This window comes from Drosophila bipectinata, chromosome 3L (genome assembly GCF_030179905.1).
Source record: "Drosophila bipectinata strain 14024-0381.07 chromosome 3L, DbipHiC1v2, whole genome shotgun sequence".
Taxonomy (NCBI): domain Eukaryota; kingdom Metazoa; phylum Arthropoda; class Insecta; order Diptera; family Drosophilidae; genus Drosophila; species Drosophila bipectinata.
In genome coordinates this window covers 26,707,439-26,723,190 of record NC_091738.1, presented here as the reverse complement: position 1 = coordinate 26,723,190, position 15,752 = coordinate 26,707,439, and the positions used below count along the sequence as shown (strand labels likewise).

Genomic DNA, 15,752 nt, shown 5'->3' with positions numbered 1-15,752 from the left:
TTTTTAAGGAACTGCATTTAAGAAAAAATGCAAATACACAACTTTTAAATAGGTATTGTGTTAACATATATTAAGCTGGTTTCGAAGTGGTTTCCTTAGGCTGCGATGCAGAGCCCTAAACGTTTCTGGAAATTTAGCGCAATGGGCCGCAGGTCTTCTTACGATAATCGATCCCATTCTCGGAGCAATGATTGATTGAAACTTATGTGGCGTTTAGCTCCAAAGTATACCACACACTGTAGTGCATCGGAGAAAGATCTGCCGAGTAAGGTGGCCATTCACTGGATGTGATACAGTCCGGAAAATTGGCTTTGCACCAATTCTGAGTCAATTTGGCTCTATGGGTTGGCGCTGAATCCTGTTGAAAAGTCCACTCCATATCACCGAAGTGCTGCTGGGTCCAAGGATGCACAACAGTTTCCAAAATGTCCCGGCGGTACACTTCCTGATTGATTTTGACCCCTCGATCGATGAAAACAAGGGGTGTTTTACCGGTGGCGCATATTGCTCCCCAAACCATTAAAGACTGCTCACATTGACGGCGCTCGATTATTGCAGAGGTACCTGGAGCTTCAGCCGACCAGCTTCTATCCTTTTGGTGATTGTGCTCCTGTTGGATGGTGAATATCTTCTCGTCCGTGAGGAGAATACGCTCCCATTTTTGACCTGCGGCCTGACGCTTTAGCTGACGGCATCTTTGGAAGAAGATACACTTTTTGGAGCGTGTAGGGCTTGAGGTTAAGTTCATTTTTTGCAATCAACCGAACACTTTTTCGATTCACTCCGATTTCGCGGGCTATTTTTCTGACCGAGACTCTGCAATTCCGAGTGATCCAATTTTTCACGATCTGGCGAATTTTGGAAGTACATGGTACTTCCATTTTTTGGTACATGGTCTTACTCGTCCGGAACGGTCACCTTCATGGCCTTCACCTTCACCTCATTAAATCGCCGGATAGCGTCAGAGACCGTTTGTTTTGGTATGCCAAGCAAACGAACAATGTCGCATTGGCGATTTCCTTGTTGAAACAGTTAGACATCCCGAAACAACGATTGTTAGACATCCTGAAATATCAAATGGATGGGAATCACAAAAATGTAAATATATTTGTTTCAGAAAAGTACAAGTCAATGGTAATCGAACTACCGAACTGAGCGGACGTGCTTTGTCCGAGCTCCGGGAAAACTTCACTTCGCTTATATTTTCGCTAATATAAGCGAAAAGACACTGAAATACAATTTATTAAAAGCGACAGACAAGCTTTTTTTTTTTTTTTTATAACAGTTGTAATGTGCTAAACCAAAACTAGTGCACTGTTGAAAAAAAAAAATACGTACCACGCAATGAGCTCATTGAGCAACGACCAAAAGAACGAGCGTAGAAGTTCAGTGAACCAAAGAAACGGCTTCTACTCTTACTTTTCAACCCGCGATACCGAAGTGGAAAAATCGGCGCTTAAAAGCAACCCGGCTTTACTGACCGCTGAAACCCAAAGGGCACGGTCTTGCTCACCCGCTCTGCTCACTCCGACTCCCGCGTCATGGAGTTCTCAGTGTAAAACCCCCCCTCCAATATCGGAAACAAATTTCGCACCAACAACAAGCAGCGCTACAACTTCTGCAACAACAGCGAAAACCCCTGCAACTCAAAGTACCACGACGTCAACGACTACAGCGAGTACAAAAACAACAACCTCGGAAAGTGCCAAAGCGGGGCCACACAGACTGGAATGGATCGCTACATCCAAATTAAGCGCAAGCTTAGCCCGCAGAGTAATCCGGCAGGCAACAAAACAAAAATTAACCGTGTCCTGAATAACGATAATGAACCAGACAGATCCACTACTAACAGATTTGCCCTACTGGCGGAGGCTGAGGAAAACCAACCAGCCCAAGACACCGCAAAAAAACCCAAGCCCCCTCCAATCTATATTAGGGAAAAAAGCTCGAGTGCCCTGGTCAACAAAATTGCGTCGTTGATCGGGAACGGTGAAAACTTTCATGTTGTTCCGCTTATCAAAGGGAACATCCATGAAACAAAGGTGCAAACCAAGACTGAAGAGCACTTCCGAATAGTGTCAAAATATCTGGACACTGTACAGAAAAACTATTACACGTACCAGCTGAAAAGCAGTAAGCGCCTACAAGTGGTAGTAAAGGGAATAGAACCTGATGTTACCGCCGAGGACATAAAAACCGCCCTTAAAGAAAAGGGCTTCGCCGCCAAGAATGTTATTAACATTCTAAATAAAGATAAAAAGCCACAACCCCTCTTCAAGGTCGAGCTCGAGCCTGAAAGCAGGTCGCTGAAGAAGAACGAAGTCCACCCAATCTACAACCTGCAATATCTTTTGCATCGGAAAATCACTGTTGAAGAGCCACATAAACGTAACGGTCCAGTGCAATGCACTAATTGTCAAGAGTATGGACACACAAGGTCTTACTGCACACTTCGGGCTGTCTGTGTAGTCTGCGGGGACGCCCACAAGTCCGCTTGCTGCACTACAAACAAGGACAGTACCGTGAAGAAATGTGGAAACTGCGGAGGCAGCCATACGGCAAACTATAGAGGATGTATTGTGTATAAGGAGTTAAAGAGTCGCATGCGTCAAGCGACCGCAACGCGCAACCAAAATCCACAGAATGCGTACGTTTCGTCAAAAACCACGCCAGACGTCTTCTTCGCCAAAGCTGCGAGATCCTCATTCGGTCCACTAAACACCACCAACGGCTTCTCCTATGCCGATGCTCTACGATCTGGAAGGGAAATTCCAATTCAGCCTAACTCTCAAAGCGCTCAACAGGCCCCAGAACAGCCACACAGCAAAACGGAAACTATGATGCTTACCCTCCAACAAAGTATGATGGAGCTTATGTCATTCATGAAAACGACCATGCAAACGCTTGTTCAAAACCAGAACATGGTGATACAGCTGCTCGTAGCACAACAGTCCAAATAATCTATGCAGGCGCTACGAATATCAATGTGGAACGCCAATGGTGTCTCACGGCATAAACTAGAATTGTCACAATTCTTGACCGAAAACCATATTGACGTTATGCTACTTGTGGAAACGCATCTTACAAGCAAATACAACTTTCATATAAGAGGCTACACAATCTACCGCACAGATCATCCAGATGGGAAAGCCCACGGCGGAACTGGAGTTCTAATCAGAGAACGAATTAAACACCATTTTCACAAAAGGTTTGCAACAAACTTCTTGCAGGCCACATCGATACAAATTCAGTCAAGCAACGGAATCCTTTCAATTGCTGCCGTTTACTGCCCTCCTCGCTTCTCAATCTCGGAAGGACAATTTATGGACTTCTACAATTCACTTGGGGATCGATTTATAGCCGCAGGAGACTACAACGCCAAACATACGCACTGGGGATCACGTCTAGTGACTCCCAAAGGAAGACAATTGTACAATGCAATTATAAATGTGAAAAATAAACTGGACTACGTTTCCCCTGGAAGTCCCACATACTGGCCAACAGACTCACGAAAGCTCCCAGACCTTATTGATTTTGCAGTGACAAAAAACATACCTCGCAATCTAATAAGTGCCAAAGCAGTCTCGGACTTATCATCAGACCACTCGCCTGTGCTTCTAACGCTTCTTCAAAGCCCAGAAATAACCGAACACCCCTTCAGTCTGACGACGACAAAAACAAACTGGCTAAAATACAAAAAGTACGTGAGTGCCCACATAGAACTCGCCCCGGATTTTAACATGGAATCGGACATCGACTACACTACGAGCGCCCTGGAAGAAGTACTCGTTGCGGCAGCTAAAATCTCTACTCCTCATAGGAAAGAAGTAGACCGAAACAAACACTTCAAATCTAATCAGCAAATCGAACAGCTCGTGCGAGAAAAGAGGCGCACGCGTCGTAATTGGCAAAACAGCAGATCACCAGCTTCAAAACAACGCCTTAAGGAAGCAACCCGATCACTCGACCAGGCTCTTCACCAACAGGAAGAAAATGCACAGCTGAGGTACATCCAGAATCTCTCGCCAACAAGCACAAAGTACCCCCTGTGGAGGGCCCACCCAAATCTTAGTGCCCCAATTGAAACGACCACCCCGATAAGAAACTCTTCGGGATGCTGGGCTCGCAGCAACGAAGACCGAGCTGAAACATTCGCCACACATCTCCAAAGTGTCTTCCAGCCAAACCCAGCCTCAAATTCATTCCTCCTGCCAGTAATTCAGCCAGAGTCCTCCCCTCAGCCAGCCGCACCTCCATTCCGGCCGAACGAAATCGAAAAAGTCATAAGAGGGCTAAAACCAAAAAAGGCTCCCGGTGGTGACCTATTGACCCCAAAGATGCTGATCGAACTTCCAAAATGCGCTATAGAGGTCGTCTGCAAACTATTTAATGGAATCATTAATCTTGGCTATTTCCCAAAAAAGTGGAAGAAATCCATTATTATAATGATACCGAAGCCTGGAAAAGACCACACAATTCCGTCATCATACAGACCAATAAGCCTTCTATCTTGTTTGTCTAAACTGTTTGAAAAATGCTTGTTAACTCGCATAATACCACATTTGGAAGCTTGCAATATCATCCCGGCACACCAATTTGGCTTTCGAAGAAACCATGGAACCATCGAACAAGTGAACAGATTAACATCCGAAATACGCTCAGCCTTCGAACAACGAGAATACTGCAGCGCTATTTTCCTCGACGTATCTCAAGCTTTCGACCGAGTTTGGCTCATCGGACTCATGCACAAAATTAAAACGTATTTGCCAACATACACCCACAAGCTACTGGAATCATACCTCTTCAATAGGGTATTCTCAGTGAGATGCAACGCAGCTACTTCGGGCGACTACACCATCGAAGCTGGAGTTCCACAGGGAAGCGCACTCGGGCCGTGTCTATATGTTTTGTATACTGCGGATATTCCTACGAGCGCACAACTAACAACGTCAACGTTCGCCGATGATACCGCTATTCTTAGTCGCTCCAGATGCCCAACGCAGGCAACAACCCAACTGGCTAATCATCTCACAATAGTGGAAAGGTGGCTGTCCGACTGGCGCATTAAAATAAACGAACAAAAGTGTAAACATATAACGTTTACTCTTAAGGGGGGACATCTGAGTAGAATTTTGAAAAAATCGAAATTTTTTTTTTCGCTTAAAAAATTCTTTAGGTTCTTAAAAATGACATATCAAAAGATAGAGTCCGGCAAAAGTGTCTAAGTGTCGAAATTTTTCATTCTGCGGCGATGCCTCACAGGTATATCCCACAGTACTTAAAACTTTAAACGCGTTTTTCTCGAAACCACTTTTTTTGAGTTGGCCGAACACCTAACTCGAACAACTCTTAACCTATCGATCTAAAATTTTGACAGTATACTCAGAATACCTATGTCTATCGACACACGTAGGATTTTTTTTTGCTTACTTTTTTTTTTATCAACAATTTTGTGACGTTTTTTGTTAGTGAAAATTGAAAATTTTGTTCAATCACTTGCCATTTTGGAAAAAATCAATATATCGAAAAAATCCTACGTGTGTCGATAGCCGTTGAGATAAAGAAACTAACCAAACTTGATTTTTTGTTCTACATCAAAAATTAAGGTCGTTAGGTGTTTGGCCATGGACCCCCTTTAAAAAAATAGGGCCTACGATTAAGGGCTGCAGGGCCGCCATTTTGTTTTCGATTTATTAAAAAAATTTTATTGTGTAGTTTAAATATGATATAATAAAACCCCATTTACAAATTTTCGATTAGCTGTTTTGATTTGGCCAAAAAAAATTCGAGAAAAACCGCTTTTTTTTGCCTGTTAATAGACAAACCTTAATAGACAAACATGCCCTCCGCTTTTACTAAACGGTATGCAGATCCCTCAAGCTAACGACGTAACGTACCTTGGCGTTCACCTTGATAGACGACTTACCTGGCGTAAGCACATCGAATGCAAAAAGATGCATCTAAAACTGAAAGCCAGCAGCCTCCACTGGATCATTAACTCACGATCGCCACTGTGCCTAGACTACAAGTTACTACTGTACAATTCAGTCCTAAAGCCAATCTGGACGTATGGCTCCCAGCTGTGGGGGAACGCGAGCAGCAGCAACATAGACATCATACAGCGCGCACAATCAAAAATCCTGAGAACTATCACAGGGGCACCTTGGTATGTTCGCAACGAAAACATCCACCGGGATCTGGGCATCCTCGCAGTGAAAGACGAAATCCAGAAGCAAAAAGAGTCATACAAAGAAAAACTGTCTTCGCACCCAAATTTTCTCGCTCGGGGATTGACTCGGGTTTCTAGCGTATCCCGCCTTAGACGCAACGACCTCCCAACCCAGCAATCGATTTTTAGGGCCGTCTAACTCCGTATCAGTCAATATGACTGTTAGTTAAGTTAAAAATATAAGATTTGATACACCTCTTGTTAGTCTCGCAAAGAGAAGATTCAAGAAATAAAAGCAACGTTAAAATAAAAAAAAAAAAAAAAAAAAAAAGAAAAGTACAAGCTATCGATAAATGCATTTATTTACGGGCTGCATCATAACACATTTATATGGTAATAGATTGCATCAAAGTTTGTCCGGGTTATTTATTGTCACCCTGTATTACTAAGTTATAGAGTGCCTATCTAAAATCTTTTCACTTTACTGCAGTGGTCTCCAATCCGTCAACAATGAGTCAATGCGCAGCCAAAAAATGTGAATTTGGCGGATCCATCATGGGTGACTTATGCCTGTCTTGCTGGCTTTGCAACAACTGCTTAAGAGGGGGCATCTGAGTAACATGTTTAAAAAATCGACAATTTTCTTTTTCTCTTAAAAAATTCTTTAGGGTCGTAAAAATAACATATCAAAAGATAGAGTCCGGAAAAAGTATCTAAGTGTCAAAATTTTCCATGCTGCGGCGATGCCTCACAGTTCTATCCCACAGTACTTAAAACTTTAAACGCGTTTTTCTCTAAACCACTTTTTTTTGAGACTGCCGGAAACATAGCTCAAACAAATCTTAACCGATTTTGAATTCTGACAGTATATTTAAAATACCATTATCTATCGACACACGTAGGATTTTTTCTTATATTGCTTACTTTTTTTTTTATTAACAATTTTGTGATGTTTTTTTCGTGACTCACCATTTTGCAAAAAATTAATATATCGCAAAAATTCTACGCAATACGTGTGTCGATAGCTGTTGATGTATAGAAACTAACGAAACTTGATTTTTTGTTCTACATCAAAAATCAAGGACGTTAGCTGTCCGGCCATGGACCCCCTACAAAGAAAGGGCCTACGAAGAAATGCTGCAGAGCCGCCATTTTGTTTTCTATTTATTTGAAAAAAAAATTTTTTTTTACTTTACATTTAATATTATAAAACCTAATTTACAAATTTTCGATAGTCTTTTTCATTTTTTCCCCTGTTACTCAGATGTCCCCCTTTAACTGCTCACCAACTGCTTGCAACAACCAGCACATTAAATGTGCTGGAGATGGGCACAATGGAGGGATAAGTGATCTTATCATTAAGATTAGCTTCATTAGAGAGAAGCTAAGAAGAAGATCTCCAGTCAGAGATGTGGACTTTTATGAAGCAGACAAGAAATGGTTTTTTTTTACGTTCGCAAGCAATTCTCGGCCCTCCTTACAAACAACAAATAAGAAAAAATATTCCTAACAATAACCTGCTGACTGTGAATTTATTGCGTTCCCCACTTCCTGTGGGGAAGATGTGGTAAAAGTCGATATATTTTCGATGCAAAATATTTTACCCCTGCAGCTCCATTGCTATCATCCTATTCCGAGTTAAAAGCATCTCGAATAGGTGCCCAGTATCAATTTGGGACTTTTTCGCTGACCTCAGAAGTTGGTTGACTGTAGCGGAAATTTTATTGATTTGGATTTGTACTTTATTGTTAATATTAATTTGCCTATTGTTTGCATTTATTTATTGGAATTCTTGAAATTTAATTTTTTCAAAGACCTCTGCCTCTGGCGTTCCTGCCACTACTTTTAACGCGGTCCCTAAAAAGTCTAAGCTTCTTGCTACCCTATGATGGATGCTTAACGAGTCGGGCAGGTCGCGCAGATGGGCGACATCAACAACTAAGAGTTTCTGCGTGAGACTGAGGGAACATGTTGATCATCCCATTAGTTTCTTCTATGACACGCCTATATTCTGAGAGATTCGCTGAGTGTTTTACGAATGCGAATTCCTCCCATACTAGAATCCGGCCATCAACGATGGGAATGTATTTGGCTTTAGAGTAGTCCGTGACGCGTGCCGATGTTGCGGCCAAAAGGAAAATCAGGTACATGGCTGTAAACCTGCAATTTGGATGTGCTGTAAATTTTGTTGGAATTGGTAGTCGTTGGTAGCCCACCACCAAAGCGTGATTAAAAATAAAAAATGGTAGTAAAAAAGCGTTTATACTATTCTGTATTTATCCTGTATGGTGGCTCATTTGATTTTGTCTGAACCACGTCAGCCGGCCTCTTATCGATGACCGAATGGATAGACTTGATATATCTGGCCGGAGCCAGAAGGATCAGCTCTACGGTATTGCTGATGCCTTTATTGATTTTAAGGCATCTAGCAAGCTCTACCAAAGTGATGTGGAAGCGCTCTACTTGTCCCTTGGAGACACTGTGTAGGGGCGGCGCATTTGAGATGGTTTTCCAGCATGGCCACGATGAAGTGCGAGTTCAGCGATGGTTCGTTGTCGCAATATATGAACTTGGCCTTAGGAAAAATGTTCATCAGCTGCAGTAGCGCTGGCTTGAGGTCCTCTATAGTTCTAGAAGAAATTGGTTGCACGACGGCAAATTTCGAAAATTTGTCGATGCATGTAAGGAAATACTTTTTATCCGTGGAGAAAATGTCTTTATGCGGCATCTCCTACATGAGATGGGATTGGCGTTTCGTCAAGCTCATGTTTCTTTGGATGTCTGTCGTATTTAGCCTTAGAGCAAGTTTTGTCATTTTCGGGAAGTAGTACTCGGAGAGTATCTCCTTCACGTTTTCTTCGCCAGACCTGTGAGCTCTGTTGTGCTCGACAGTGACAATTTCTCGCCTCTCAGTAACTGCAAAAATGTCCGTCACTCGGTTTTTTACAGAGCCCAAATTTGGTGGCGGGGAATTGCCGAACCAATTTGTCCTGTATCACTGCTAGCGTGTGCAAATCGCAATGAATTGCGTTTACGCCTTTAGGAACTATTATGTTTGCGAGCTCCTTAAGCAATGACTCCTCGCAAGTGAAGTCAAAAATATGCCGTCTCTTGTTTCCAAAGAGAACAAAGCTGCGTTTGACGGAGAGCGTGCTTCTTCCAGAGTTATCTGGTTTTGAAAGCAATTAAGAGGCTTTTCCGTGGATTGGATGGTGTGGGTTAGCGACAGCTCACTGTGAATTGTGGCCGCGCTTGAAAATGCCTCCTCCTCTTTTACAACGTTGAGTTGTTGCCTTGAGAGGGCACCCGCAACAAAGTTAGCTTTGCCAGGCATTTAATGGACTTTGGCACCTCACTCGTCGATGCGTTCTTTCCATCTTTTAATTTTTGTGTTTGGATTAGAATCCGATACCGCGTATATATCTATATTTTATATCTTTGACCCTATTTATGTAGTGACGCAGCTTTTCTAGCGCCCAAACTATGGCTAACAGCTCCCTTTCGTTGGTAGCGTAGTTAACCTCTCTGTCCATTAAGGTCTTAGAGATAATATTAATGGGTCGCCCTCCTTGAGAAAGCACTGCGCCAATGCCGCATGCTGAGGCATCTGTCGTTAGATCAAATGCCTTTTTATAATCGGGGCACCTGAGGATGACATCCTCAGAGGCCAGGATGTTACGCAGCTTTTCGAAAGCTAGCCGTTGCGGCTAGGTAAACTGTACCTAGATGTTTATCGATCTGTGTCTGCTGACATTTCCATGTTCCCCTTTTAACATGCTCGAAATGGGCTAAGCTATTGAATTCCGGGAATTCTTTGATGGCCCTTACTTTTTCCGGGTCTGTCGTAGTCCCATCGCTGATGACTATAAATCCCAAAAAGATAATGTTGGCGTCGGGCAGGCTCTTAAGAACCCAGTCTACGTGACGTATGTGGGCGTTTTCGTCTTCTGAGAAAACGATAACATCATCGACTAGACATAGCAAAATTTGTCAAAAAATTTGCCAATCTTGCAGTATGTCGTCGATGGTTCTTTGGAAGATGCTTGCAGCATTCCTCAACCCGAATGGCAGTCGGCGAAACTCGTACTTTCCTCCGTTTACGGAAAAGGAAGTTTTCTCGCGGTCACGCTCTGCCGGAGTAATTTGATGGTATCCAGACTTTAAATCGAGCGTTGTGAAGTATTTCGCTTTGCCTAAATTCCCTAGTATCATAGAGATAATTGGCATGGGGTAGCGTTCCGGTATTGTCCTCTCATTTAACTTTTTTTGTGATCGTGGTAACGCCATGAATAGAATGTACTGAAAATGGCGAATCTACTGGACTCTTTCAACCCTTCGTATGGACGGATGAAATTTTTTGACGCGCCCTTGTCTATTAAAAGCTTCATTTCTCCACCTACTACTCTTCGTCTGATGACGGGTAGCAGGGACTTTCCCCTAAAAAATCCGAATCGTAATCCTTAATGGCATCGTCGTCAATTTCTTGAGCCGCGCTTGAAGCTCCGGCAGTATATTTCACCCCGGTTTTGCCTGAGCCCTGTGCGACGTGGTTAACCCCCGACGTGCGACGTGCCTTTTGAATGGGACAGATAGATCGGACTCGGCCGGCTTCCTGCTTTGGTATGCCGGGGCTTGGGATGCCTTAAGCATCTTGGACAGCGATGGGTCAATGTCCATGGGTTCAGGGGTGCCTCCACTGTGTGGGGCAGAGTGTACCCGCGCCTTGTGCTGCTTGGCGTAGTACGGATTTTTGCCAGCGTTTGACTGTTCATTTCCTTGCGCGGAAGCATGTCGGTATTCTTGAGCCTTTGGGTGTTGTTTTTTGTCCTTGTCCTCCTGGCTTTTGGCAAATGAAGCTGCGAAGGAGTACCTTTCGTGGTTAGATTTCACTTTATGCGCCAAAGCGGGAGCTTAAGGCATATCTTTCGGCTTTGCCGAAAAAAGGACATCAGTCAAGCTGCGCTTGAGTCCCGAGATAAATACTCGGAGTGCGTCATCCCGAAATTTGTCACACAAAACTTTTGCCGCCGAGGCTTCGTACGACATGGTGGCCTTATTGGTAAGCAAGGTGAGTTTTTTCTCGACCTCGTCATAGTATTGTAGGAGAGTCATATTTCCCTGCCTAAGAGTACCCATTTCCTGCTCGATAACGTGAATCTGACGCTTATCACTGTACGTAAGTCGAGGGGGAGGAAAGGAAAAGCATAGACCTGAGGAAAGGACAAGTCGGGCGTACGCCTTACTTACTCACGCCCAATTAGAGATCAATCGAAAAAACCCCGGTCACCAGTCACGCAACTCCCAACTCCAACTCCCAATCCAGGTTCGCTAGCGCGTATGCGCGGTGTTTCCTTGGTGTAGTGGAACGGAAGAGCGCTGCGCAGTCTTTGATCAGTCGCAGACGACCCAAGGGGGTGTTCCGAAAGGTAGGAAAGCCTGCGTGTGGTCAGCGAAAGGCCGACGGTTAGGGGAACCTAAGGCAACGCAGCACGAGGAGTACCTGCGGCGACGGAGCAGCGGCAGCGACCGGGACACCCGGAACGAAAAACAGGAAGCGCCCACGACGGAGCCGGGCGGAACCAGGAGGAACAGCAAGAAGTCGGAGCGGAACCTGTTATTGAGATCAAGCTATTGTATTTTGAGAAAAGCCTCTTAATAAAGAGTTTATGAAGTTTTAAGGGGTTACGCCACCCTGACCGCGTGGAAACGGGACGGTTTTTCAGGAATTTCTTTTGACTAAACTAGTTGAGATAGGATTTTTCCACTTTTATTTCTATTCAATACAACTAATGAGCTTTATAAATTCTAAAAAAAACTTATTTTCAATGCGAAATGGCGGAGATATGAACATCGGCGATCATCGGTTTTTCCGGAGTGCTCCTTGATGGTGGGCATGATTCACGTGTCAATTTTCATCTGAAACAAGTAAACAAAATTTTTTTTTTAAAAATTATAAATTTGGAACAGAGTAACGTAGCCGTTTAAGAAAAAAAAAATAATTACGCAAATGAGAGCACTTCAAAAATTGACTCAATTTTTTGGGCAAAAAATGTATTAAAAATTGCATACAAAATTTCTATCCATTGAATCAAAAAAATCCTACGTTACTCTATGGAAAATCTATGTAAAAAGATGTATTTCAATTTTCAAGACAATCGGTTGAACAGTTTTGCGTTATCATGCCCACCGTCATGCCCAAAAGTGGTTTCGAGAAAAAAGCAAAAGAAGAGAGATTTTTTCAACTTACTAATTAATCAGCAATTCCTGGGCCATAATCCTCTTCTCCTAGAAGAGAAAATATGTCGTCTGATTCCTTTTGTTGAGATCTTTTTAATTTTCTGGCCTCCTTTGTCGCCTCTAGCGCTCTCAGGTTTGCGGAGGATACTCGGCGTTTGTCAACTTCTTCGCACATTCGCTGTGCATTAAGTCCGATTTTTAAATTTAAAACTTGCATAACCGATAGGATATTTGTATAACCATCATTGAATAGGCTGGTGGCAATCCAGGATGCAATTTCGATGATTTTTACACAGCTGGAAGTCATTTTTGGCGCGAGGGACCAAATCACAGAATTTAAATTTTCGTTATTGTTTTGTGTGAATCCTCCTAGACAACGTTCCAATAAATTATCATCACTTAATTTTTCATATACGGGTTTGATGGCATTTTGAACTACTTTAGGGAGAGGAGTTTTGTGATCGTAATTGTTTAAAGTTCTACAAGCTTTCCCCTTTTCCCAGCTGCACCAAGAGCTTTCGCCGGGAGGACACAGATGATGCTTGAATCCAAGACTACGGTTCGACCTTTCAGTAAATGTAACATCTCTATTACACTTTTTACACTTCCTGACACTACTGATCGCAGAAAAAATTGATGAAAAGTTTACAATCCGATAGCCAAAAGATGCATCAATTTCTATCTCTGCGTCAGAGAAGCTCTACAATTTTTTCGCAGATGCACTTGTACAGGCTTCTTCACCCTCCATCAAATATCGATTTGAAACACGCCTTTTCTTAATTCGAGAAGGACTTTATTAGACTTACTCGAACCTTTTCTACCCGGACACACGGACTGTGACATTTTTTTATTTGATATTGTACGTATAAAACTCAACGATGTTTACTCTGTAGCTCTGAGCTAAATAATGACGAGTTCCGTAATGTAACGGTAGCAGGTAGAAAATACCTTTAGAAACGAGTTTCTATTTCAGTAGAGGGGATAGTACGAAGAGGACCCTTTACAAATAATGAAAAGGCTCCCTAAACCATTCGAAAATGGAAGGCCAGTGACACGGCGCGAAACGACGGTGCCCTCCTGCCGCGCCGACTTCAAATGAACATAACTTCCATAATTATCAAGATATTGTCTTCAGGGACGTCTTAAAATACGCGTAAGAATATAGTCTTTTAAATTAGGTAAAAAAAAAAAAAATTGTTTGAAAATTTCACGGTGGCGTAACCCCTTAAGCTTTTTGTATTATTTCTGGGCTTGGTCAATTAAGTCAAGCTAGTATAAATTTGGTCGAACACAAACTCTGTGAGCTAGCCGCGGCAATTTATGCGAGCGGGAAGCAGTAAAACAGTTCGTTACTGGTAACTGCCTAACTGCAACAATTTTGTAAAAGCATCATTTCCACTTCACAGCATGTCAAGTTTTGTCAAGTATTGCTTTACTACAACCAACCTTTTGGAATTCAATTCGATCATCAACAAAGGTTTTCTGAGCCGCATGCAAAATGATGTGGTATACATTGATTCTTGCAAAGCATTCGATTCTGTAAACCATCATCACCTCCATCATAAGAAGTACAGTGGTTGACTTAATATCTATCTATCGAACCGTACGGAGAGTGTTTTGCTTAAAAATATTAGATCACAGATTATAAATGTTACATTTCGTGTCCCATAAGATAATCACCTAGGACCTCCTCTGTTTGTTCTTTTTGTTAACGATTGACCTAGTTCTGTAAACTATGCTACTGCATTTATGTATGCTAATGTTGTTTCATTCTCACACCATTTCCTTTATAGACACTTGCAATTGGACCTTAAGGAAATCTTCTTTTGGTGTTCAAACCATATCCTCTTACTTTACTATTCAAAGTGTAAACGTCCGATGACGTTCAATCGGAATGTGCCTCCCATCGTGTCGAACTCACATTGTCGCGTAAGCTGTCGTTTATTGAACATATATCATTGACAGTTAATAAAGCCAGAGGTGTGCTAGCTTTAATCAAACGTTGGTCAATAGAATTTGATGATCCTTTTACAACTAAGACTCTATATGTCTCTTTGGTTCGTCCTATCTTGGTAGTATTCCAAGACTCGTCCGTTTGGAGTCTGCAATACTTTGTTTGTCAAAATACTATTGAATCTGTCTAAAAGAAGTTTCTGTTATATGCATTAAACAATTTAAGCTGGGATACTGTCACTTGATTTTCATCGTATCGTTGCTGGTTAAAACTATTAAACCTATCTCCACTGCAAGAGCGATGTACTTGTGCTGGGGTTATGCTACTTCATTTGCTTATTCTTGGACAGGTGGACTCAAATTACTTCTGGAAAAGTTTTCGGTTCTTAATAGGGTAACAAGGTCCTTTCGACCACATTGGTTACCAATTTGTAGATTTAATTTCGCCGAACACGGTCCGTTTCGTTTTATTTGTAATAATTCCAACTAATGTTCCTATTTAATATCCCCTGAAAAGTCCTTAGATGTAATTAAATCTAAACATTTTGGAATCTCTTAGCTCAATTTATCTGTACTTTTAATAATAATAATTGTTATATTTTGTCAATCTCACATCTGTTTTGTATTCCTCCATTCTATACACCTATGTAGTAGGGTCGAGTAGTCGTTGATTTTCGTCAAGATGCCAACAAATGATGATTTGATTCAATCGATACGATCAATTAACAAGCAAGCATTTACAAGGGACATTGTGGAACAGCAACAAAAATGGATGCAAGCAATGATGGATAGAAACGCTTCTCCAGGGCAGGGTGATTCAAGCCACACGGGTGAATTATCCCATTCCCCCATTCCACAAATTCAACAAAGACTATCAAAACTGGGAGTCTTACCTTAAAAAGTTAAAAGCAAAAGGCTTATTTTCTTTCGTGGTGTGGCATAAACATGTTGGAATATACATACACAATATACATAATATATAATATAATATACATATACAAATGAAATCGAAACGATTGAAGCTGTAAACAGTGTTACAGATAAAGTCAAGAGTCAGCAGAACAAGATTATTATAGATCTTGAAATACACAGCAAACTGATATCATTCCATTACATACGCGCTGTTGAATAAGCCTAAATTACGTAAGTGTTCACGAGTATTACATGCGTTTGGTCATACACCAATACCCTTGCTTGGGAAGTTGCACACAATTGCAAAGTGCGAAGTGCGAAAAGAGATGCAAGTGGTCATTATCGTTGCAAACATTGAGACGTCTATTGAATTGAACAATCTATTTGGTATGGATTTCTTCAACATTTTCGGCTTTGATATCATGCAAGTATCAAACGTTGAAGAAACGTTAGTGGAAAGATTGTAGCTTCTCTCTCAGCA

The 15,752-nt window shown here is 42.0% G+C and overlaps 1 protein-coding gene across 1 annotated transcript; it reads right to left on the bottom strand.

The window, feature by feature from the left end:
- Positions 1-202: 202 nt before the first annotated feature.
- Positions 203-924, bottom strand: LOC138926319 (uncharacterized). Its single transcript, XM_070280001.1, has 2 exons — positions 902-924; positions 203-695 (listed from the first exon to the last, which is right to left on the bottom strand). Exons 1-2 carry the CDS (start codon positions 922-924, stop codon positions 203-205), a joined length of 516 nt encoding a protein of 171 aa, XP_070136102.1.
- Between the last annotated feature and the right edge of the window lie 14,828 nt (positions 925-15,752).

Coding starts and splice junctions, on each gene's coding strand:
- LOC138926319 (XM_070280001.1), bottom strand. CDS start 924: ATGAAGGTGACCGTTCCGGACGA. Junction 696..901: donor AAGGTGACCGTTCCGGACGA/GTAAGACCATGT, acceptor CTTCTTCCAAAG/ATGCCGTCAGCTAAAGCGTC.